The sequence below is a fragment of the Lissotriton helveticus genome, chromosome 3_1 (assembly GCF_964261635.1).
Source record: "Lissotriton helveticus chromosome 3_1, aLisHel1.1, whole genome shotgun sequence".
Lineage (NCBI taxonomy): Eukaryota > Metazoa > Chordata > Amphibia > Caudata > Salamandridae > Lissotriton > Lissotriton helveticus.
The window spans coordinates 1,430,836,715-1,430,860,936 of record NC_136061.1 but is presented as its reverse complement, the minus strand read 5'-3'; the positions used below and the strand labels follow the sequence as shown (position 1 = coordinate 1,430,860,936).

Sequence of the window (24,222 nt, the reverse complement as noted above, 5' to 3'; positions counted from 1 at the left end):
AAATGCGTGGTAATGGTAGGTTGTGGTAAAAGTTGCGTTGTAAAGGTTGTATACCCCTAAAGGATGTATGACGTTACAACGCATACTTTTACCACGCCTACCATTACCACGCATTTTTTACAACGCAGGATCCATGACAACGCATACCATTACCACGCATGTATTTACAACGCATATACCTTTACAACGCATACAATTACAACGTAAGTATTGGTAAGTATATAATATTTTTTAATATTTAATTTAATTAAAATTAATATAATGTAATTTAATTTAATTTAATTTAATGTAATTTAATGTAATTTAATTTAATTAATTTAATTTAATCAATTTAATTTAATGTAATTTAAATTTAATTATATTTAATTTTTACACTGTACCCTTTTACCCAAAAACCCAAAACTGACCCTGAACCCAAAAAATAACCCTTTTACCCAAAAACCCAAAACTGACCCTGAACCCTAAAAATACCCCTTTACCCAAAAACCCAAAACTGACCCTGAACCCAAAAAATACCCCTTTAACCCCAAAACCCAAAACTGACCCTGAACCCTAAAAATACCCTTTTACCCAAAAACCCAAAAATGACCCTAAACCCTAAAAATACCCCTTTACCCAAAAACCCAAAACTGACCCTGAACCCTAAAAATACCCCTTTACCCAAAAACCCCAAACTGACCCTGAACCCTAAAAATACCCCTTTACCCAAAAACCCAAAACTGACCCTGAACCCTAAAAATACCCCTTTACCCAAAAACTAAAAACTGACCCTGAACCCTAAAAATACCCCTTTACCCAAAAACTGAAAACTGACCCTGAACCCTAAAAATACCCCTTTACCCAAAAACTGAAAACTGACCCTGAACCCTAAAAATACCCCTTTATCCAAAAACTGAAAACTGACCCTACACCCTAAAAATACCCCTTTACCCAAAAACTGAAAACTGACCCTAAACCCTAAAAATACCCCTTTACCCAAAAACTGAAAACTGACCCTGAACCCTAAAAATACCCCTTTACCCAAAAACTGAAAACTGGCCCTTAACCCTAAAAATACCCCTTTACCCAAAAACTGAAAACTGACCCTAAACCCTAAAAATACCCCTTTACCCAAAAACTGAAAACTGACCCTAAACCCTAAAAATACCCCTTTACCCAAAACCCTAAAAATACCCCTTTACCCAAAAACTGAAAACTGACCCTAAACCCTAAAAATACCCCTTTACCCAAAAACTGAAAACTGACCCTAAACCCTAAAAATACCCCTTTACCCAAAAACTGAAAACTGACCCTGAACCCTAAAAATACCCCTTTACCCAAAAACCCAAAACTGACCCTGAACCCAAAAAATACCCCTTTACAAAAAAAACCAAATAATATTTTTAATAAAATAATATACTTACCAATACTTACGTTGTAATGGTATGTGTTGTAAAAGTACCTGCGTTGTAAATACATGCGTGGTAATGGTATGCGTTGTAATGGATCCTGCGTTGTAAAAAATGCGTGGTAATGGTAGGTCGTGGTAAAATGTGCGTTGTAAAGGTTGTATACCCCTAAAACGCTACCACAATTCTTATAGTATATGAAAAAGTCATAGGTGGAATATGTAGCCCTGTGAACACAATCTATCATTCCCTGTAGGATGTGGAATTTAATGGGCGACCTGTCATCTGGTGCCTGTATTTCTCCTCTCGACCAGCCTTTGAGTGCTACCCTTATGGGGAACAACCTATTAGGGTCCTAGTGACCTCTCAGTTTTGCATGGTGGCTAACTGCTGCTAAGTGTCCCGTGATCCAGGAGTGGTTCTCTCCTTGATGCCTGGTCCATAGAACAAAATGTTGCACCTTGCATTCCATGCCCCTGACACCTTGCAGAATTTGGAACGCAAGTCTCGTACTGCCTCCTTGTCCCGGGGCGAGAGAAAGCTCATCCAGTTCCATTAAGCGTATGTCCACTGCAATAGGTGCCAACGGTGTGGAGGAAACGCTGTCATCTCTGCTCTCTCTCTCTCGGCAAAACCTCCCAGAAACAAAGCCACTGAAAACAACAGAGAGCGTCAGTTGTCACGTTTTTTACCCCTTGAATGTGTTGTGCCCGAAATTCAACACTGCTATGCAGTCTCACTCGTTTCCTCAGCAGACAGAGTATGAGTGGGCATTTGGCGGGTTGCAAATTTACAGCCTGCACAACCGCCATGTTGTCTGACCAATACAAAACCCTTTTTGCGGACAATGCCTCTGGCCATAGGTGAAGGGCCACCACTGTAGGGAATAATTCCAAGATCGTCACATTGGTTTTGATTTTTTTTGCCCTAAGAGTTGGGCCATTTCTGTGCACACCACTTACTCCCCATTTTTGCGTCAAAACATTCCCTGCCTGATGTGTCAGTAAAAAGGCACAGTTCGGGTCTGCCCGCCCAGGAGCGTCTCTATATTAATGTCCAATTGAAGTTGGCCAAGAAGTCCGCCCACATTCTAAGGTTGTTTCAAACCCTTGCTAAGTCTGACTAGATGTGCTTCCATGTCACATTAGCTGTGGCCCTGGTCAACCTTCTGGCAAAACCCTACCTGCTGAGATCACCCTCGCTGCAAAATTCAGTTTAACGCGTAGGCTCTGAATGGTGCCCAAGGTAGCTTTGTCTTTTGCCAATGCTGACTGGATTTCCTGAATCAGTGCCTTCACCTTGCCCAAAGGGAGTCTGGACGCACCCTTCACAGTCTCTAGTTCTATGCCTAGAAATGTCAGGACCTGCGCCGGGCCCATGATTTTACTAGATGCCAAGGAGACCCCTAGGTGGTCAGTCCGGCCCTGAAACCTTTGCAGTGCCACCACGTAGACCTGTTTCGCCTCCTTCCCAATGAAAAGGAAATCATCCAAATAGTGTGTTACCCCTTTCACAGCATGTGACCATTGGAGTGCCCACTGCAGGAAGCAGCTGAAGGCCTCAAAGTAGGCGCAGGATACTGAGCAACCCATTGGCATGCGTCTATCGTAATAAAACTGGACCTCCCACTTGTAACCTTACAGGTGGTGGCGGTCTTCATTTACCGGCAGCAGGCGGAACGCTGATTCAATATCTGCCTTTGCCAACCACGTCCCCTTGCCAGCTCTCCTTACCATGTCCACCCTCACACCAAACGTGCAGTATATAACGGAACAAAGTCCTCCCTTCAGCCAATAGTTAACTGAATTGCCCTCAGGGTATGACAAGTGTTGGATCAGTCTGACATTTTCTGGTTCCTTCTTGGAAACCGCTCCCAGGGGTGAAATCACTTAATTCTCCAATGGGAAGAAGGGAAATGGGACTGCCGTCCGCCCTAATGCTAGTTCCTTTGAGATCTTATCCGTTAATACTGAGAGACACTACCGAGCAGAACTCAGGTTGTCTGCATCTCTGCTTCCTAGTGGGCCTACATAGGGTATCTCGAAGCCTTCCATAAATTATTAGCTAACAGTAGGCCGTCTTTAGTGTTGGGGTATTGTCTGAGTAATGGGAGAAGATTGCGTAGGATTAACTGTGATGGGCCCTTCCCTGTGCTGGTGGTAGCTGTACCGATGTCTGGGTTTGAGGGGGTGGTTTCGGGGGGCAGGGCCTTGTGTGTGGGTTGGTGCTCAATTAACCTGCTTTTTTTTTGGGAGAGGTGATGCCCTGTGCCTTCTGTTGCAGGAAGCTGCTGGGTGTGACACCCCACACTTGGAGCAGCTGTGGGCACATTTGCAGGCTTTCCCCCAGGAACTGGGGTTGAATAATCTGCATGCACCCGGAGTAGGCCTTCTAAACTCCCACCTCTGCCCTTTCGCTCTCTTCTCACCTCGAAAAGGATGCTTGGAGGGGCATCTCCCTAGCTGGCTCTGTACCTTAAATGTTGAATGCCAATTCATGTTACTGTTGAATGAGTCTTTCTGGGGAGGGATGAATTTGCCCATATGCTCCATCCAAAGCTTGGTCCCAGCCCAATTCAGGGCACATGGCCATCTTTTTTCTAAATTCCCTGTCATTATTATTCCCAATGCCCACTGATTTGATATCCTCATTATGGATCGTGTGAGAATTCCTGGAAGAGCCCTGGACCCTGTTCAGGATATTTCTCCATAATTATGGCCGACAATATGGAGAAAGCCTCTGGCCAGTTTTCAATGGTCATGTCTGGCCTTTCTTGGTATCTCCCCATCTTATCCTCCTCCTTACCGCCCATCCGCCTCGTGTCTACCCCATCTTTTCCATGCATCAGCAGTGTGAATGTGGCAACAAATTCTCGTCACCAAATTCCTTCCTTTGCTGCCAATGACACCTACCACACCAGGTGCTCCCAGCTTCCATAGGCTAACATTGGGCCCAGTGACCTCTGCACCCAGCCACCCCAGTGCCGCTGGTGGTGCAGTACCTACCTTGGTCCGAACCTTGCCCAGTGTTGACCAAAACCCCCGAAGACTGGATTTGTAAGTAGAGTGCTTACCTGTAATTTTTTACTTACATGTCTTTCCTACCTTAGGATTGCATTGTTTTTTCTTTTTATTGCACAAAGTGTTGATCCTGAGAACATTACAAAGTATCTCTTTGATAGAGAAAAGTATTTCATACACCTGAAAGTATTCTTAATGCTTATACAAACAATTACCAACTGTAACGTGAAATTATTGCATAATTGAAAAGTCTACTTACCTGTAACTGAGTTCTACTTCGTTCCTAAAAATAAAAGTAACTAAAGTAATATTTTTATACACATTGGCCTACGTTTGTTAGGAGTTGGTTTTACTATGTTGTGTGTTTTCGTGGAGCAATATATTGTTTTGTAAAGAGTGCAGTGGTGTTGTGCATCTGTGAGATTCATCTACTTACACTTTTGATCTATGTTTTATGTATGTGCATGGTTCACAATGTTCCGTTAGAAGTGTTGATAATTTTTTATGGTTAAGGTTGTTGTGAGCTTGGTGGCACCCAGCGGAATTACTAATCTGAGCTCTGTTGGGTGTTCGGTCAGTGCTTTGTCTAATAGTTGTTGAATGCTGTGTGTTGATTTAAAGTGCAAAGCAAAGATTTATATCCAAGAGAGATGGTTGGCCCTTAAAGAAACTGTGAGAATCAGAGGAGCCAAAAGTCCAATGATTAAAGCTGTACTAGGCTCTAAGCAGCTAGGCGTCAGGAAATAATCCCACAATTCTTCTAGGCCATTGGCCTCTACATAGTGGAGGGTGTGAAACTGTGAGGCAACGAACATAGGATTTTAAAAGCTAATCTACAATACTCTGTCAGTTGAGGAGGAAGTGGGGGTTCATAAGCATCTGTTGGTAAAAGAAGTGTGCTAGTGATTCACTGCTTTTTATTTGAACGGGCCTTGGTGGTGGTATAGAGGTAACAAATGGGGGGTCTGTGGTAGCCAGGGTATGTAAGTCTGTACAGGTTCGATGTACACTATGGGCTCAGTAGGACAGTGGGGTTCACTGTTACATGAAAGGTTAGTAATGCTGAAAATGTGTATCTGCTGGTGGTGGATTAGTGTTGCGGGCATCTGAATGAGCCTGGGCTCGCTAGTGTTGAATGGTATGTTAATTGCTGGTGTGCTAACACAGCGTACCTATGCCTCGTTTGCTGGCTGATCAGTGTTGTGGGGTACCATGTTATTTGGTGTTGCTTGTGGGGCAGGGCTCTATTTTGGGGGGTGAACATTCATGTTATCTGAGGCTCACCCGTGCAAGCTAGGTTCTGGGAGGGTTGTTAGTTCAGAAATGCTGCAGCAATTGCACTAGCCGAGGACTCATTTGTGCAGCGGGATTGTGGGATCGCTTAGAGCTCTGAATGAGTCAGTGGGTCTAGAATGTGGCTTTGTTAACTCAGCTGTTTGGGCAGTGCAGGGAGGACGTTCTCACTAGTGCAGTCGGGCTCTCTTTTAACTAAGAAATGGTTCACTAAGAAACTGAAGTCAGTGATGAGTTGGCAAGTCCCCTGGCTTTTGCTGGTAGGACAACCTGCATTGGAGCTGGGATGATCGGATTAGCAGACAATTAGCTGGTAGGTACTGAGGCTTTTGAGTACAGGTGTGTGTGTGCTGGGGGCTGCAATCTACCTATAGTTGTGAAGGCTGAAGATGTGCAGAAATCGTGGAAGGTGCATTGCATAGAACTGGGTTGTACGTGCCAGGAGGGGGGCACAGCCATAACGAAACCTGTCGAAAGGGTGGTGGTGGGTGATGTACCCAGCAGAGCTGGCTCTCCGCTTACCTCTGACCCTAGTTGCACCAGTCTTCAATGAAAGGGTGGCAGGGCCCCAGCCAGCATCTGTAGAGTCAGAAACAAGCTGTGGGAGAGTGATCCTTCATCAGGCTTCAGGGGGACAAGTAATGCAGATCGGTCTGATTCAGGCCATGGGGAAGGGAGGGAGGGAAGAACAGATGTGAGGTAAACAAAAGAGAAGTGAAAGTGGAGCGCAAGACCCAGACAGGAGTCTGAGCTGAGAGGGGAGAAGTAAGGAGTTGGGGCCTTTGAGAGGCTAAGATGGGACTGGGAAGCCGGCTCTTCCGCCGCAGTTCACTTCAAGCAAAAAGCTGTCTACCCCATACCAACCAGCCAAGATTAACAGCCCTGTTTACAGGGGAAGAACCAGTGCTTTGGAAGCGAAGCAGAGTTCCCGGTTAGAGAGCGGTGGACAAATAAAAACAAGCAGCAACCTCAGAGGTGAGGTGTGGTGGGTTGGGTAAGCAGTGTTGTGGGAGGGGACAGGGAGTGGGGGGCGGCACATGCAGATTAAGTGACTGCTAAGCTGAAACACCGAAGATGGGCAAACAGCATGGCAAGTGAAGCGCAAGCAAATGTTTCATCAAGCTAGTGCATGAAGTAAACAGAACACTTTTCACGATTAGAGGCAGGCCAACAAAAAAAATAGTAATCTCAAAGTATCCTAAATAACCTTAAGAGTAAGAGCACATGTAACAGGGGCAGTCCTCATGGGAGGTTACAAAGGTCCAACAGGAGAGACTACTAACTTTATTCACCCAACAAAAGCTAACATTTTACAAAGGACAATAAGAGAAACCAATGTAAAAGATGGGTGGAGCGTGAAGTCTGCATTGTAGATACAGCATGTCTTGAAGAGATAGAATGCATATTCCACCGAGGCGAGGTCTAAAACTGCAGTTTTATGCCTATTTCCCAATGTGAAATAAAGTCTGCAGAAAAAAGCAGGTAAGGGGTGAGAATGAAAGTACCTGTACTGTGACAACCTAAACTTTGGTGCCTGAGACTAAAATCCTTCATCAGGAACTAGATACAAATTGGGTACTCAGTGTTTTTTCTTGGAATATATAGTGTAGTGTGCTACTCTACACTTTGCAGGAGGATTCCTGTATATTCCTGCAGAGGTGAATCTCTCAGCATTGGGTAGGAAACTTGCACCAAGCATGAGTTTAACATGTACATGGGTCAAAAGCGAGGACATTCTCATGGAACTGGAGGACCTCTTGGAGCCATTCTCTCCCATAAGTGAAGAGATATGCGATGCAGTATATAATAGCAAGTAAAAGATCTGTAAATGTGGAAGAGGTATGTTAAGGAAAAAGCGCATAAGATCATAAAAACATTACAGTACAGATGGACTTTTCACCAGTGAGAGAACTCTCACATGTCTATGGGTGTGGGGGAAAAGGACTATAATGTAATGTGATAGATAAATAAATGGCTCTTGAGTGAAGGTTTGGAGCCTAACTTAAAATGTAAATACTCTATAAGAATGAAAAAGAATATTTTTACAACTCAATGCTCGATAATCATGCTCAAGAATGCCACAAGTGCTTGAAACAGTGTGGGAATAGAAAAACAGAGAAACATAGTACATAAAAAAGCAGAAAGGTTAGGTTGTACGTCAGACACGCAGATCAGACCACATGTATGCATATATTCAGGCTTCAAGTGAGACAGGAGTACAGATGCTGGAGATTTCACTCCCAGTGGTTCTCAAAGGGACCCGAGTCCCTCTAAAAATTCCTCTCTAGAACCTTACCAATGATGCCAGGATGTGCCTCACTACAGGCAAAATAGAAATGTGTCTGTTGGAGCGCTCCTGATACACCTTGGCATTTTTCCTTGCCTTTTGTTTTAAGTGGAGTTCCTTGTCATTCCTTGTAGAAGCAATGCTCTCATATCTACTTAAATCTTCCGTTTTCTGGGGGCCAGGGCACAAGTCCTAAAAAAAGAAGTGGGGGGGTTGCTGACGTCACAACAGGGAGTGACGTCACGAAAGGTGGCTTGCACCATCAGACTCTTTGCCTCCCCTCGCTCACCCCTTAGATGCGATTGCATCAGAGAAGCCAGCGCTTGAGCAGCGTTCTGAATGAGTTCCGATCTCGCCCCAGAGAGGCCAAAGAGTGAATGTGTGGCTCCATTTGCTCCAGTTATCGAGCTCCTGGTAAAATAAGTGGGGGGACGCGCAGTACCCCGACTCCCTGCTGGGGGCCACGTTTCGCGTCCTGCCTCAGCCAGGCTGTCTGAAGGCAGCCTTGACTGGAACGGGCAGAATATATTCCTTGTCTGACATTTTACTTCTGTCAACCCTATGAGCTTCTGTCCAAAAAGCCCATACATCACATAACGTAATGTATCAGCATGCAGCCCAAGAAGCTGTTCCCTCGGAGCACCAAATTCTAGCCTATTCGTTTACTTAGGATGTGAACTAGAAAAAAAGTGTTTGTGTTTTTTCTGTCAAAGGGAAGTGGTAATGAGAAGTGTTGGTTCATCGCGCGCGCCTGCACAACTTCTTTAGGAAACGCTTCTGTGTAGGGTGACTTCATTTTCATGAAATCTGCGTTAAATAATATATTACGCCACCTGGGGCGCTTTCTCTTCCTTGGGGATTAGGCTCTTTAGATTTTTTTTTCGAACTGACAGTTTTTTGTCCGTGTACCAAAATAAAAGCAGTTCTGAGCATTAAAAAAAAAAAAAACTTTCTGCATTTTTCGGGGAGTTGTGGTTCACGCGTCATGGACACATCTGTTTTCATTTCCCCTTTCTGCTCCTTGGCCTGGCCCCGCTCTTTTCTTGTGCACGTGCCCAGGCCCTTTCGGCTCCGCGCGCCCTGCCAGAATTTCACTTTTTGCGGCGCAGTCTGCACTCAGCGTCCACGGTCAGCGGTTTCCACAGAGTGGCCGTTCCTTACCGCCTTTTGAATGGGATCCAGGAATACAGTTTGGGCAATCACACCGCAAGAGAAAACCGGTCAACAGCACGAAAGCCTGATTTTTTGCGAAGAGAGAGACATTGCAACTCTGTGCACCCCTTACCCCTTACCCCTTCTTTGGAACGTCGTCGCTCTGTCTGCAGCAGACAAGTTGGAGCCAAAGACAAATACAATTTACAGCAGTTGACAGATAGATAAAACTTATGGTCAGGTTTCATTGTGATTGTGAAGCTATATTAATATTCATAACATGGCGATTTTCTATTTAAGAATGCACTTAAAACACACGTCGAGTCTTCGAAACATAGATATCACTATTATGTGCCACTGTTCATTTTATGGAACTCCAGTGGATAAAAGGCTGAGTCAGAAAGTGAAATCCTTTCTTTAAATTAACTAGTGAGCTGTAGTGAACAGAGATAGCAAATGAACTCCAGCAACCATAGATAAACGTCATGCAAACACAGTAATTTCCAATGACCAGTGGAACTGGTATGCTGTGCAGGCAAAAGTTCATCTGAGCTCGGTGGGACTGGCCTGAAAGGCAATCAGACAGTGGCAGGAGGGCTGATCAGGCAGGTTAGTGTATGGGGCTTCTTAATTCAGGGGCGGCGTCATCCGATATGGAGGAGGAGCGTCGCCCCACTGTTGAAATGCCGCAGACAGAAGAAAAATAAAATGACAATAAAACGTTTTCATTGTCGTTTTATTTTTCACTTCCAGTCTGTGATTCTGGGGCGGGGATATGTCTCAGGGTCAGCAGCTGGGCAGAAGGCATGGTAGGCACTGAAAGTGTGCATGCAGGTTTGATAGGCCGTCTAAGGGCAGCCTAACCAACATGCGCACTTTGCTATCTCCAGGCTGTTCCTCTGAAATATCATCAGTGCTCAGGGGCACACACTCCCAGTCCCTGCTGGAGCATGAGACCGGCCTGTGCCCCCCAATCCCAGCCCTTCTCTCATGCTGGGATTAAATGCATGAAAGAAGCACAGGGATTGCATGGGGAGTCTCCGAGCCTGTGCCCCTGGGGATTGCAGCGCCAGGAGCAGCGCGGCACGAGAGCAGAAGATCGCGACAGTCGGCAGCAAAAGGTAAGTGTGTATTCTTTTATTCATTTTTCCCAACTCCCAGTCAGATTGGCAGCAGCCGCCGCCAGTTTTTTGGCTGTTTTTAGGCCTGTTTTATGGTCGTGTGGGCCAAAAATAAACACAAATGCATGGAGTCTCCCATACCTTGCAAAACACTTATGCAGCATGTCTTTATAAGTTAAAAAATGCCCTGATTTGCAGATGTCGGCCACTTTTGTAGTGATTTCATTCACAAATGGCGCTCACTTTTATTTTGATGGCGGGGTCTATTTTCTGTCCCAGAATGACCATGCACCTGATGATAGAGCATAGGAAGGGAAGGTAGATAGATATGCTTCTGTGTGTCTAGAATTCCATTGAAATCCTTACCATTGCCTATAAAGCAATGCACATTAAAATACCTTCTTTTTGGCTCACTAGCTTATTTCTCCCATTGAAAATTACTTCACAAGGAAAACACAACCTTTTTCATTAGGTATGGCTTCAGACAGTTTTTGTGGTTTGCCAAATGTTTTGTTACTAATTCTGAAAGATACATGAAGAGGGCTTCAGAAGAACATTACTCTCTTGCAGCATGCTACTCGCTGTTTGGTAACTCATTCCATGTCCAATGAAGTGCTTCCATTACAATGGATGAAAGACTACTTCACTTTTCAAAAGCACAATGAACCATCACACTTAGGGGCTGATTCCGATCTGAGTCAAAAAACTCTTCGACCGAGCCGGATCCGGAGTGTTATTTGACCGTTTCGGACTCCTGCAGTCCGACCGAGCGAGTACGATGCGGCCCCATGCTGCCGAACCCGGTTCAGTCGGACTCCCGTAGAAGTCAATGGGAGCTGGTCGTACGACGCGTACATCGGCTCCCATTGACTGAATGGGTACGTCTTGCACAAGGGCGCTCCCGACAGTGGGTATGAGTCGGTGCCATCTGCACTGTACATGCCTGTGAGGGGGAGACCCTTGGGTCTCCCTCTGTGTCCAAGTCGTAAGGCTGCGGGTGATGGGGAGTCCGACATGGACCCCCAAAGGCAGCTTCCCGGACGTTTTGTGAGCCGGAACTTCAGCTCGATCCGGCTGTCCGACGCGTGCATCGTACTGGCTCGGTCGGAATTCACCTTCATTGCACGGCACGGTTTGCTTACGGACGAAGTGTACGGAGCGGTTCAGACCCAGAAACGATTCAGTCGGCGATTTTGCGTTTCTCGCATCATACTTGCTTGCTCGTCCAGCTGCACAAGTCGGGCGGAAAACACACGTACGGCTGATACTTTTTACGGCCGGATCGCGTTCGGAGCCCTTCCGAGCGAGATCGAAATCGACCCCTTAATGTCACTTTTACTCCTTAATGTCATCCATGGGTCCTAAACATAAAGCATTTTTTTCACTACAGAACATGAAGCAAAGGCATTTTTATTGTATTGTCCGGTTTAGTGCAAGCCTGATCCTAACATGCATTCCTAAATACTTTTGAAATGTAATAATCAGAATGGCTTCACCCCAACATCAGCGGCTGCTCCTTCACAATGGCGGAGGAGCATCGCCCCATTGCCTGGCTCGGAGCCAGCAAACGAAAAATAAAACTATGTAATCGTTTTATTTTTCATTTGCCGGCTCTGAGCCAGCTTGCAAAGAGAGGGGCGGGGCAAGGGAGGAGGAGTACTATGGGCCCTCTCTAAGTGCACATATGTGTTTGGCTGTCTGTCTCAGGCTGACCAAAACACACATGCGCACTTAAATTTCTTCAGCCCGGTTGCATTGAACAGCCGGCCTGAAGAAACCCTACAGACTCCCTGGTCTGAGTGGAGCGTCTTTCCAGTCCACTCAGACCAATCCCCGTGCATGAGAGCAGCAAGGGGATTGCAGGGAGTCCATGATGCAGCCCCAGTGCTTGCTGGAACCAGGAAGGACGAGGTCGAGCGCGACGTGGGAGATGGGCGACAGCTCCAGGTAAGTATTTCTTGAAATTTTTTTTAATTATCGAATACCCTCCACCTGCCCAACCACCTCTTAATTTTTGGGGCCGCCACTGCCTGACATGGCTTTCTATATTTCTGCTTTTTTCATTTTAAGCTTCAAACAACTTCTCTTGCCTGCTGCTGGGGCCAATTACTTTTTTCTTCAGGTAAGACAGAGTATTTATTTATCGTGGGCAAAGTATTGCATTTTCCCAATCTCCAGTTACTGTCCCACTGTGATTTCTATGTGGTAAAACAAAAGTAAGACTGTAAAAAAAGCCCACCGGCTATTGATCATTAGTTTCTATATATACAAACGGAGGGCTATAACACTGGTTTCCTTGCACTCACTTTACTTGGCCAGAAAGCAAAGGAGCCTGCATAATAAATAGTCCTAATTCTTTTTCTATCAGAAACGAAGATCATATTACCCTCAATGAACCGCGTTACTGTTAAGTCCAATGTATGCCCAAGTAAAGCCTTCTTTTCTGATAGTAAACATTGCAGGCACAGAGTGAACACATTCTCCTTCTTTTCTTCCTTAAAGCTTCCCTTTCTTGAGCAGCATTGTGATTGGTCTGAGCTCTGCGGTTCGGCATTAAGACAAGGACTGAAAGCCTGGGCATGTTCTTCACCAGGCTGTAAAATACAGCCTGGTGAGGAACATGGCCAGTGTGCATGACTGGCCGTCCCAACGTGGCTGACCAAGCAGTCATACACACTTTGTAGAGCAGCAACCACTCCTTCTCCCGGACATCAATGGAGCCCAACCCCGCCCATCCTGGCTGATATAAATGATAATAACAGAAATAACTTTTGTTATCATTTAATTTTTGCTTTTACGCTGCTCCAAGAGCAGTGGGGCGATGCTCCTCCGCCTTAGCAGAGTAGCCACCACGTCAGCTCAGCCAATAGCTCTCGGCGGACACACCACAGCCTCCCTGCCCATGTCTATGCATATACGGCTCAGACCGTTGCTTGAACCTGAGCCTAAGCCTGCAGATGCATTCTCTTTTAAGGGATGTCATAGTGGAAAGAGTATTACTAGCAGAATAGGCGGGCTTTTAGAGGCCCTAGGACGCTGATTGCTATTTAATTCTTCTGTATTTTAAACACAGCGTTTCACAAATAATATTTTTATCACAGCAGAAACATCTCAAACCAGGAGATAGATGCTGGACAAGGCACTTTATGCTGTGTCAGGCCCATTTAAGCCCAGATAACAGAAAAACAGTTGTGATGGGAAGTGGTGGGGATTAAAAAAAGAGGTAGTGTAATTTATGAGCCAAGGATTGAATGTTGTATAAGGTGGGAAAGTGAATTCAAGCTCATGGCCCTAATTTAGAATTTAGTTGGTGGAAATTCCAGATACCGATGGGCAGGAATCCTTACACCAGCTCAAGAGGTATTAGAATAATCTGCCATATGGAGAGTTTTCTGCCAAGGAGATTGAAATTTGGTCACCAAAGCGGTGGTGGAAGAGTCTCCCAAAGTGTCATGCTTCATCCGAGTGGATATTCAAACGGAATTTGAGGAATAACCATTACCATTACAGTCAGTTGCATGATATAATTGTGATTTCCAGGGACATTTCTGCACATTTACAATACAAATGTATGTGTAGTGCTGGCAGTGTCCATGATGAGAGCCATCCCACTTTACCCATTAGATCCCTTCACTTGTGACAGCACAAAACTTGTACACATTGTTCACATCTGCTTAAAAATAGTTTCTCTTCAGTGACAAAACTCTTTCAAAGAGTTACTTTTTAATTTCATTTTTGTGTATTACCTTTAAAAAAAACCCTATATATTTTGCCTGCACTCTGGTTATCAGTTAGATGGGGATTTATTGACCGTCTCATCTGCAACAGCATGACAAAGGTAGACCTATTGGCTTTGCCACTACTTATTTAATTAAGCATTGCTTCCCACAGTCCGTTAGATGTATAGCCTGACATTCTGCTCAGCACTTTGTTGCATAGGAATGGGCGGATTTGGCGGAGTTTCACTCCGAGGAATTACATAAATAATCTGCGAAATTCTGTTGAATTCCATGAAGGAGTAGAGTAGGCACCTCAATGTGCAGTGCATACCCCTCGGTGCCCTTGCATAACTATGTAAGGGCACCAAGGGATATCCACTCCAGTGCATACCACTCAGCGCCCTTACATAAATATGTAAGAGCGTTGAGGGATATGCCCTGCTTTGCAGTGGTTTAAACAGGGCTGCAAGATGGAGCAGTCGCTCTATGTTTAAAAAACAGCCCTGTTAAATTAAAAACCACTTCAGATTAATTCCGCCAGCGGAGTGGCAGAATTTAATCAGTAATTCCGTGATACAAAACTACCAGAATTACCAATACTTCCAATTCCGCCAGAGGAATTACAATTCCGCCGACCCCTAGTAATTGGCTTATTTTTCCTCTTTGGCACAAGTACATTTCCATTGTGCCAGAGTACCAGGGTGTCACTGAGTCGGTATATACAACGAGAAGGGAGACGCTCTACCCCACACACAACTTCTCCTGGTGGTGATTCTAGATATAAATCTCTTCAAGATTGATATATTTACAATGAATTTCCGCAGAGAATAGTACAGTGTCCCTATATCCTCATAACATACACACTGTTGCCACTGTGATGTCGTGGCTCCTTGGCCCACATGCTGCCTAAAGGAACGACACCGACACCGACACCATACTTGTGGGTGGATAAACTGTCTGCGGGACCGTGCGTCCTGCCCCTTTTATTAGCAGATCACCTGACTGGTGATGCCTGTGTTGGATGGGTGTGAGAGGCAGTGGCGTAGCAAGGGGGGTGACCCCCCACCATGCTCTTAGCTGCGGCCACGCAGTCAGGGCTGGACTGGGAACCAAAACCGGCCCTGGCAAAGTGCTCGACGGGGCCCCCGGTGGGTTGGGGGTGCGGCTGAGCTCTTTGCCAAGGCCAGTTTCGGACAGTTTTGTTACAGGGACCGAAAACGTCCCTGTAACAAAAATGGCCCCCACCCTGGCAACCCACCCGGGAAATGCCCGGTGCCCGCTACGGCCAGTCCAGCCCTGCACGCAGTGCGGCAAAGGGCTGGAACCACCAAGGGCTACAAAAGGCCTAGCTAAGCCACTGGTGAGGGGTGAGTGTTAACACTGCCCCTAATGAGCGTCTGCTGCATGTCATGTCCTGCGGGGCACAACGCACACCAAACTCCTGAGCTGATGAACATTTAAAAAGCAGATTTAGGTCTCCCTCAATAAATCGTGGTAGATACTCCTTTTGGCAGCCTCTCCCAGCCGAGACTGACTCGCTGGAAAGGCATGTCTTCCCAGGCAACCAGCAACAGATGGTGTGCGGGGTCAGAACCAGGGTTGGGACTCAAGAGAGTTTTAGAAAAAAGAACAGTTGCATGCACCAACTAATGTGTAGTCACAGAAGTCAAAAAGATGAGCGAATTATGGAAATTAATGAAAACAAGCACACTAGTTAGCCGTGCTTGAAATCGCCGCCAGCGTGTTCAGTCTGATGCTCAGAAAACTAAGTGAGAAAGAATATGATTCTTAACTGTCCTCCCTGAGTGTTTCTTTAATTCAGTGTGGCTCCCAAGGCAGATGACACGTTATTAAATGTATGCGACCCCCTGCCATTCGGAATTAGGGGCTTAACTTGGGCTCTCGCCGGCCGGAAGGGGGGGGGGGAGTCAGGAGGGAAGCACCCTCAAGGGGCCAGCACTCTTGAAACTCGCAATTCACGCGGAGGCCTTAGACACACTTAGCAGAAGAGAGAGTGGGAAGGTGTTTTTTTTATGCTTAGACGATGTCTTATTAAAATTAATAATTATACGCACGGGATAGCCAGATGCACTTTACGGTGCAAATAAAACAGAGAACATCGATTTGCACCATTATGCTGTTTGTGGAAAACGCAACTGAGCAAACAGTATTTACTCCAAACTAACGATCTGCACCAGGCCGGATACGGACCAAAAATACTAGTCAATGTGAGGAATAGGCTTAAGAAAAAATCATTTTGTTTATGTTTATTACACAATTAACAGAAATAGTGCAAAATAAGTTTGTTCTTTTTTGTAAATTCTGCATGGATGACGATTTCTTTGTTTAAATATATGTTTAACGTTTAAAATGGTATATAAAAAAATAAACCTGCTTTATGAATGCTGCGATGGCTTCATAATCGGTGTCCTTGGGGTTTGGCCTCGAATCAGCCCTAGTGCAAAATATGTTCGCTCAATTCTGTATTCTGAGGGATGCTGGAGTTGGCGAACAGCGGGGCTGCCTAGACAAGGGTGCCCATGCTCACCACCAGCACAAATTAGGCACTAGGAGCCAGATGTAGGACGGCAAATACCGGTCGGTAACGGCCGATTTCGGCCTTACCGACCGGTATTTGGATTTTCAGATGTAGGGGGCTTAAAGATGACCGATTCGGTAAATTTACATAATCGGTATAGACCGATTCTGTACATTTACCGAATCGGTAATTTGAAATGTAGGTGGCACTGAAAACAGTGCCACAGGGCCTTAGAAATTCGTTATTTACCATCAAATACTATTTGATGGTAAATAACGAATTCCTGTGTACATGCACATCTGTGCATGTACACCTGTGCCATGTGGCATGAGGGCATGTATGTGTGTCACATGGCACACAAGCCTGAATCAGGGGTGCAACAGGGTGTCAAAGTGACACCTGTCCCCCTTGTAAATTCGGTAATTTTACCGAATCGGTATTTACCGATTCAGTAATTGACATTGGTACCTATGGGCCTCAAGGCCCATAGGAATCAATGGCAATTACCAAATCGGTAAATACCGATTCAGTAATTACCGAATGTTACAGATTCGGTAATAAAATCGGAATAATTACCTACATAGCATTTACCGATTTGTAAATACCGAATCGGTAAAATTCGGTATTTACGAATCGGTAAATGCCTTTTACCTACATCTGGCCCTAGATCTGCAGCGCCCGAGGTCAGCAGCTGTTTGGTTTAGGATCCGTAACCGTCCTCGCACTGGTTGAAGGGTGTGGGTGATACGAATTATCACCAGATAAATGTAGATTTTAAGATGCTCATTTTGCGAGTTGTTCCATGACTAAAATAGAAAAAACGATGCAACTTTTATAATTTTATCGAATGTCAGGAAATCGATGAGAAATAAGTATACTTTTAATGTATTTATTTATGGTGAGTTAAATTTGTTTCGTCTAGTTACAAGGCAACTTCATTGCGATCATTTAATAATTATAAATAATAATATATGAATAATAATTTATTGGGAGGATGGGAGACTAAGTTAGCCCGAATCTTATTTGAATGTGTGACCTTTGTCTTGTGACCTTTCACTTATTTGAATTTGTGACCTTTTACTTACACACTTTATTCTGCAGTCGGGGCATGTAGTTGCTTAACTAGCCTATGGTCGTACCACAGCAAAGTTTCGTTGTTGAGGAAGAGGTGTGGCGCCGCGGCCAGGGTGACTGACTCCGGAATCTGGGGATCACGGTTCAATCCCCGGCACCGGCGGCAGATTAGCCCAGCACCATGTGACTCTTGCTTAATCTTCCTGACGGCCCCCAGCGCCTAGAGACCCTTACGGGTGATTGTGCGCTTTACAAATGTGGATTATTATTATTATTATTGTATATTAGAAAAAACAGTTTTAATTCTGAATATGCTCATGATATGCAGGTTTTAACACATTACTGTGTTTTGATTTAGGTTTGTGAAATAACTGAAACATGGCAACAAGCGCTGTCCTGAGTGATAATCTTCCCACATACAAACTGGTGGTGGTGGGAGATGGGGGTGTTGGAAAGAGCGCCCTGACCATTCAGTTTTTCCAGAAGATCTTTGTGCCCGACTACGACCCAACAATTGAGGATTCCTACCTGAAGCACACTGAAATTGACGGGCAGTGGGCAATTCTTGATGGTAAGCATCCTTCTTCTCTTTTGTACTTCAGCTTTCAAAAATGCTGCTTCCTTTATATGATCTCAAATATAATTTCCTGGCAATACCAGTTACTGTAAGCTTTCTGAACTCCATGCCTTTGAAATAAAACAAGCATTGGCATAGCCAATAGGTCTCACCTTTAGGACCTTTTAAGTGTTTAGCCATGCTCTTTGCATGCAGTTCTGTGCAATTGAAATGTGAAATTGTTGAAAGAAAAAGGGTAACATCCTTCCTTTAGCATGGCAATTGCAGAGCAAGCGTTTAGCATTTTCTGAATATTAATATGGACATACTTGGCGACTTTGGAGTTGGGGAATTCTGTTTGTTTCCCAGCGTTTTCACCACATCCTGTGATTCTGTGCAAATCAATTACTTTGGCCATGCATAAAACATAAAGTTGACCTCTTGTGTGAAATTTAAAGTCAAATGAGCAAGAGGAGCTGGTTTTGTTAGCTTACTTTTCAAAGTCTTTGGGTGTTAAAAAAAGAACAAGGCCATTTTGGAAATCAAAATTCCCAGATTAAATTAAATGTATTTGTTATTTATGATGTCGCTTTAATGAACAGAAACTGGCACGGAGGGAATGAACACCTTTTGTTCTAGTGAAGGCAATAAACATGGGACAAAACATCTGAATATTAAAAAGGTACACTATCCCAATGTAGTTTTACTTATGATGACCCCTGGCAGTAGACAGTCTAAACGCAGTCCATCATTAACTTGACTTTGTCTTAGAAAAGAGGGGAGCAAAGGCATATGGCTCTCAGGCCCGTCTCCGACTGACAGCAGCTTTGCTGCAAGCCCCCTTGTCTCGGGCACTTGTGTACCTATTTTTATTCCTGAGGTTGGGATGGGTAGAGGGGACACGGAGGCGGGAAGGAGGGCCAGAGGGACAAAAGAGGATCTGGAGGTAAAAGAGTGCTGTGACTTAGCCAGCTGTTTTATTTTTACGGGTGTGGCGCCAAAATTGGTAACTAAGGGAGGGAAGGTGTGGTCGAAGACAATAGAGGTTGGGTGCCAGCAACACAAACAAGGTAAGAAGGGAGGGCGGGTGGGGGCAGCCAGACAAAGGGGAGAGGAACAGAGATGCTGAGTAGTACACAAGGGAGCCAGATCAAACAAGTGCACTGTGGTATAGTGCTTAAACTAAAATATAACAAGCGCTTAAAGACTGTAACCACAAGTGATTCTGAACTTTACAAAAAAAAATGAAGACATGCATACTTTAGTCCCCATTTAGATAACTAGGTATAGGAGGATCCTAGATCAAGAGACCTACTATTAAACACTCATGTGAGAAAACAACAATTCCTTTAAAGCCAAGGGCTTTATGTGGTTGTGAGTGCACTTCCTGTGAGACAATTTTGTGTAATGACACCGTACACTGCCTATGCTAACTTGTCCCCCACTGGCATGCCCACACACCATGTCAAATCATTATCCTGCAATCAAAATCTCCCATTCTCATGCACCTGGAAAAAAATACTTTTTGACTAAGTCTTTTAAGGAATATAGGACAACGAAATACCTGCTTATTGAAGGAAATAAAAACAGCGTACACAGAATTAAATAAAATGCAAATACAAAAAAGAAAGCTGAAGTGACCATTGTGAACATTGCAAACGACAACGTACTTAGACTTGAGGTGTCCATACATAAGCTTGGCAGCTATACAGTCGCGTGTGGGGTAGAAATTTAAAAAAGAAAGTCTGTGTCCAAACAAGAGCTCATGGAACTCACCGGATGAAAGACAGAATGCTGCAGGAGGTTGGTGACATGGGCACCGGTGTCTCCTTCTCTGAGGGAATACAGGACGAACAAGAACCCAGACAATGGAGATGTGTAAGGGATCCTCTGGAGATAAGCAACAACACGGACGTGAAAGGGAGAGTGGAGCCATAAACCACAGAAACCCAAATTAAACAAGCAGTTGGGAATAGCGCCGTAGAAGCAGCAACAAGCGGGATGTGGTTCAATCACAGAACGATGACAGTGCAAATAACAAGCTGCAAGGGGCAGGAGATGTTGATGGGGAAAAGCACTGGGAAATTAAGTGAACTGAAAGAAGCGCCATGCACCAATAAGTGGCAAGGAGAGGGCGGAAAGAAAAAAGTATTACACTGAAACAAAACATATGGCCGATATTGAAAGGATCCATGTAGCAGGGGCAGTCTTCAGGGCGGAACAAACAGACCAAAAATGGGACAAATGTATACTATTCACTAATGAAAAACAGGAATTTGTGAAGGCAGACAAAAGTACCAATGGACAGTGCTGGGCTTGTTTAACCCCTTCGACGCTCATGACGAGCTGGGCTCGTCATGCAGTAGCCTCCCAGCACGCTCATGACGAGCCCAGCTCGTCATGAATAATGGGTTTTTGTAAATCCCAGCGCAGCAGCAGAATATGATGAGCTTCCAAGTGGTTAAAGCCCATAGAGTGATTACCACATGTTTCGAAGACAGCACATTCATGCTGCCTAGGCTTAACCTAAAAATGATAGTTTTTTAACATCTGCATGACCACTTATTAGTTATTTGACTAATTCACTCTCAGTTTTCACCTAATCCTTTGGCCAGGATTGTAAGTCACAATATCCACATCAATATTATCAACCTGCATGTACAGTAACTTAATAAGATGGACTACCAACATGTCATCAAGGTTAGCATATATAGGGAAGTATACATATGCTATTCATACCACCACATCTACTTACCTTGAAAATATGTTACTAGTCGATATTGTGAAGTGCTGGTTAAAATGTTGTTATTGTGGTAGAACACAATGGGCAGCATTGATCTTTATTTGCAATCTCCTCGTGTGTACCACTACCACCAAAGTAAGAGGCCTAAGGAGAGATCTCACATCTGGTACTCTTTTCTTATTGTATACAGTGTTAAGCAGGACTCAATCCTTATCAATGAGCTTAGCCGCATACCCTGTGTTGCATTCCCATCAATAAATCTGCTGAAGTTACAGGTTATATCTGATGACAAAAGAATCAGTAAATTCCAGCTACAGACCCGGAGAGAAATGTTACAAATTCTTCCAGGCAATGATAATTTTTTTTTAGGAATGGTCATAAATAGCTATTTAGATTATAACAGATCTCTTCATGTTCGTGACCTCTATGGCTCACATGGTGGACGTGAATACGAAAAATGGAGAAACGTCCCCCCTGCCTGTATAGAGAGGTTGAACAAGAGGCACGATTGTCTCATTGGCAGAGGCTGGTGGGACTTCTCTGTCTGACGCTTGCAGGGCCATAACTTAGGAGACCTCATACAAGGTAGAAATACATAAATGAGAGGCCTTAAAAATTGAGGTGGAAGTTCTCTCTTCAATCCATAAGATTTGCAGGCCCATATCCTGTTTTAGTTTGTTGTGTAATTAAACTATGATTTGTGCCCATATGCTGTTGAACATTAACAACTGTTGATTGGCTGTCCCCTTGTTATGGGCTTTGAGCTCAGGCCTATAATTGTGGAGTAGACAAATAAAACAAGTTAAAGCAATCTGCAGGGCAATAGTGCAATCTTAGCAAACGCTAGTAGGAACTACACCATGGTTCTTAAAATGTCATGTCTTTGCATGTGAGGGTTTGGCTCTCCCAACACCTCTGTGGATTATTTCCACGTAATGAGCAGCAATGTGGATCAGAACAGCCAGTTTCCTCAGCATGTTAGAACTAACCGAGGTGTGTTTGCATTCTAGATCTTGTGGAGGCAGACAGTCCACAGGCTTGTTATGCCATGAAGAGAGGAGTTGGCCTAACGGCTAGGGCGGTCGACCTCAAATCTGGGGAACCTGGTTTGAGTCTTGGCTAGAACGTGCAACATCCTGTGATCCTGGGCAAATCACTTAAATCACCCTGTGCCTAACAAAAAGGAATGTGTCCTCATGTAACACAACTGGTGCCCATAAAGCGCTATGATACCTTCGGGTCAAGTTTGCGCTATATAAAACACAGTAAAAAAAAAAAAGCCATATTCTCAAGAGTATACATGTAAAGCATTTGCACTCATACCTCAAAACATGTTCATTCTGATTTGTTTGACTCCTATCCTTCAGTGTTATCCTTGCTTTTTACAACAAATTCTTTAATTTGCTTGACGTTTTCGAAAGAATACATCACGCGATGTTATGATTTTTTATCTTCTTCCACTGAGCACAAAGTGCAGGTTTTGCTTTTCACAACTGGACACTACATGATGACTGTCCCATGAAGTGTCTCACAATATTGAGTTTGCAAAATGATACAGAAAATGTCAAAATGATATGCTTATAATCAACGGTTAGTTTTATCAATTTGCGTTGTGAGCAGGGCCGGACTGGGAACCAAAACCGGCCCCAGCAAAGTGCTCGGCCAACCCCCCGGGGGGAGGTTGGGGGTACGACGGGTTTTCAGCCGATTTTGTTACAGGGCCGATTTTGCAGCTATGCTGCATAAAAGGCCCTGTAACAAAAACGGCACCCAGGGGCCCAAAACTGGCCCCCCCCTTACGGCGCACCAGGGGATTGCCCGGTGCCCGCAACGGCCAGTCCGGCCCTGGTTGTGAGCTTTTGTCTTAGCAGTAAACATCTATCTCCTTGGTGAGTTTTTAACTCTATCATAAACTCCTAGCTCCAATATGAGTTTTTAATTCCTTTACAAGCTTCTAGATGTATTGTGAGCCTCTGAATGTATTGTATATGGAATAAAGTACCCCGAGTCATACATTGTAAGGATACCGCAGCATTGAAGAGGAACGAGACTAAAGCTATGGAACTCTGAAGCGACTTGCAATTTTCCTTTTACATTCAGTTGAGGGTATTGCAATCCTTACAATATAATACTTCCCATCCTAATACCTACCCCCGCCCCAGTTTTAAATCCTGGATTTCATGCTCTATATTCACAAGGGATTATCTAGATGGAGATAAAGTGAATAAATACGGAATCAGTGCAGTGCAGATAAACACAATATTCAGCTTTTGTTTCCAACATATATTTTGAGCATGTTGATGTATGTGATTTAATGCAAACGCTGTTCTTTCAAATGTGTGATTCCTGGTGATATTACATGAAAATCTGTGCATAAAGTGCATATACAGAAGTGATTTATAGGAATGTTTTAGAGGCACCTTTTACGACCTTCAGTGTCATCAAACACTCGTTGGTGTTCTCTATTTTTATCATGAGCCTCGCTTACTAGATTGCTCATGTGTACAAAATGCATTAGTTCTAGCAGTAACACGGAATTCCAGTAATACAATGTTTGTTTTCAAACAATTGCACATTAGCTTTAATAGATATACATGAGCTAATACATTTTGTATGCATGGTAATACATTTATGACAGGTGAAATATAAATGTGTGGCACACACCAAGAAAATACATTACACCAAGAATCACAACCGCAAATGTGTCTAGGCCGAAAGGTTGTTACTAGGATGTATGAAAAAGCCTTTTGCTTTTCATACTGTAGCCCTTACACTCCTATTTTGAGTAAAAGATTTGCAATTAATACGCATTCTACCGCAAATATCTCCTCAAGCAACATTTCACAATTTCACCTACTGGTATCTCATGTGAAAGTTGGATCAGACGGAATACCTTGCATTCAGAGGTCCTGTGAGATACGGGAAGCAAACAGTAAGGGAAGTAATTGTCTTCTCTGGATCATTTTCTGCTCAAATCAGTCTCCTGCAGGCAAAAATTATGCAACAATTTGCACATTTTGAAGCTGAAATACATATGTCACCCAGTTACATACTAACAACTGATTTTTAGGGGGAAAACATTTGTAAAAAAGTTAGCTGGAAAGCTAGTCTCTACTTCAATTGCTTAAATAGCACTTGATGATCTTCCGAAGGAGCTGATTGTTAGTTGCCTGCTTGCACTGACAGCAAAATAATGCAGTTTTTTTTTACAGCTACATATGTTTGTTACAACTCAACTACAAAAAAGTGGACGTATGTTGATATGTAGCTATTGTATTCTATCTAAATGTCTAGCAATATCATATACATTTTAACCCCTTGGCTGCGGGG

At 44.1% G+C, this 24,222-nt stretch overlaps 1 protein-coding gene across 1 annotated transcript in view; it reads left to right on the top strand.

Annotated features, from left to right (window-relative positions):
- The window catches only part of MRAS (muscle RAS oncogene homolog), a 261,349-nt gene that overhangs the window by 78,214 nt on the left and 158,913 nt on the right, over positions 1–24,222 (top strand). The window contains exon 2 of the mRNA XM_078682089.1: positions 17,952–18,164. Within this exon, the coding sequence (XP_078538215.1) occupies positions 17,972–18,164 (193 nt within the window). The 5' untranslated portion in view covers positions 17,952–17,971. The remainder of the gene's footprint in view (positions 1–17,951; positions 18,165–24,222) is intronic.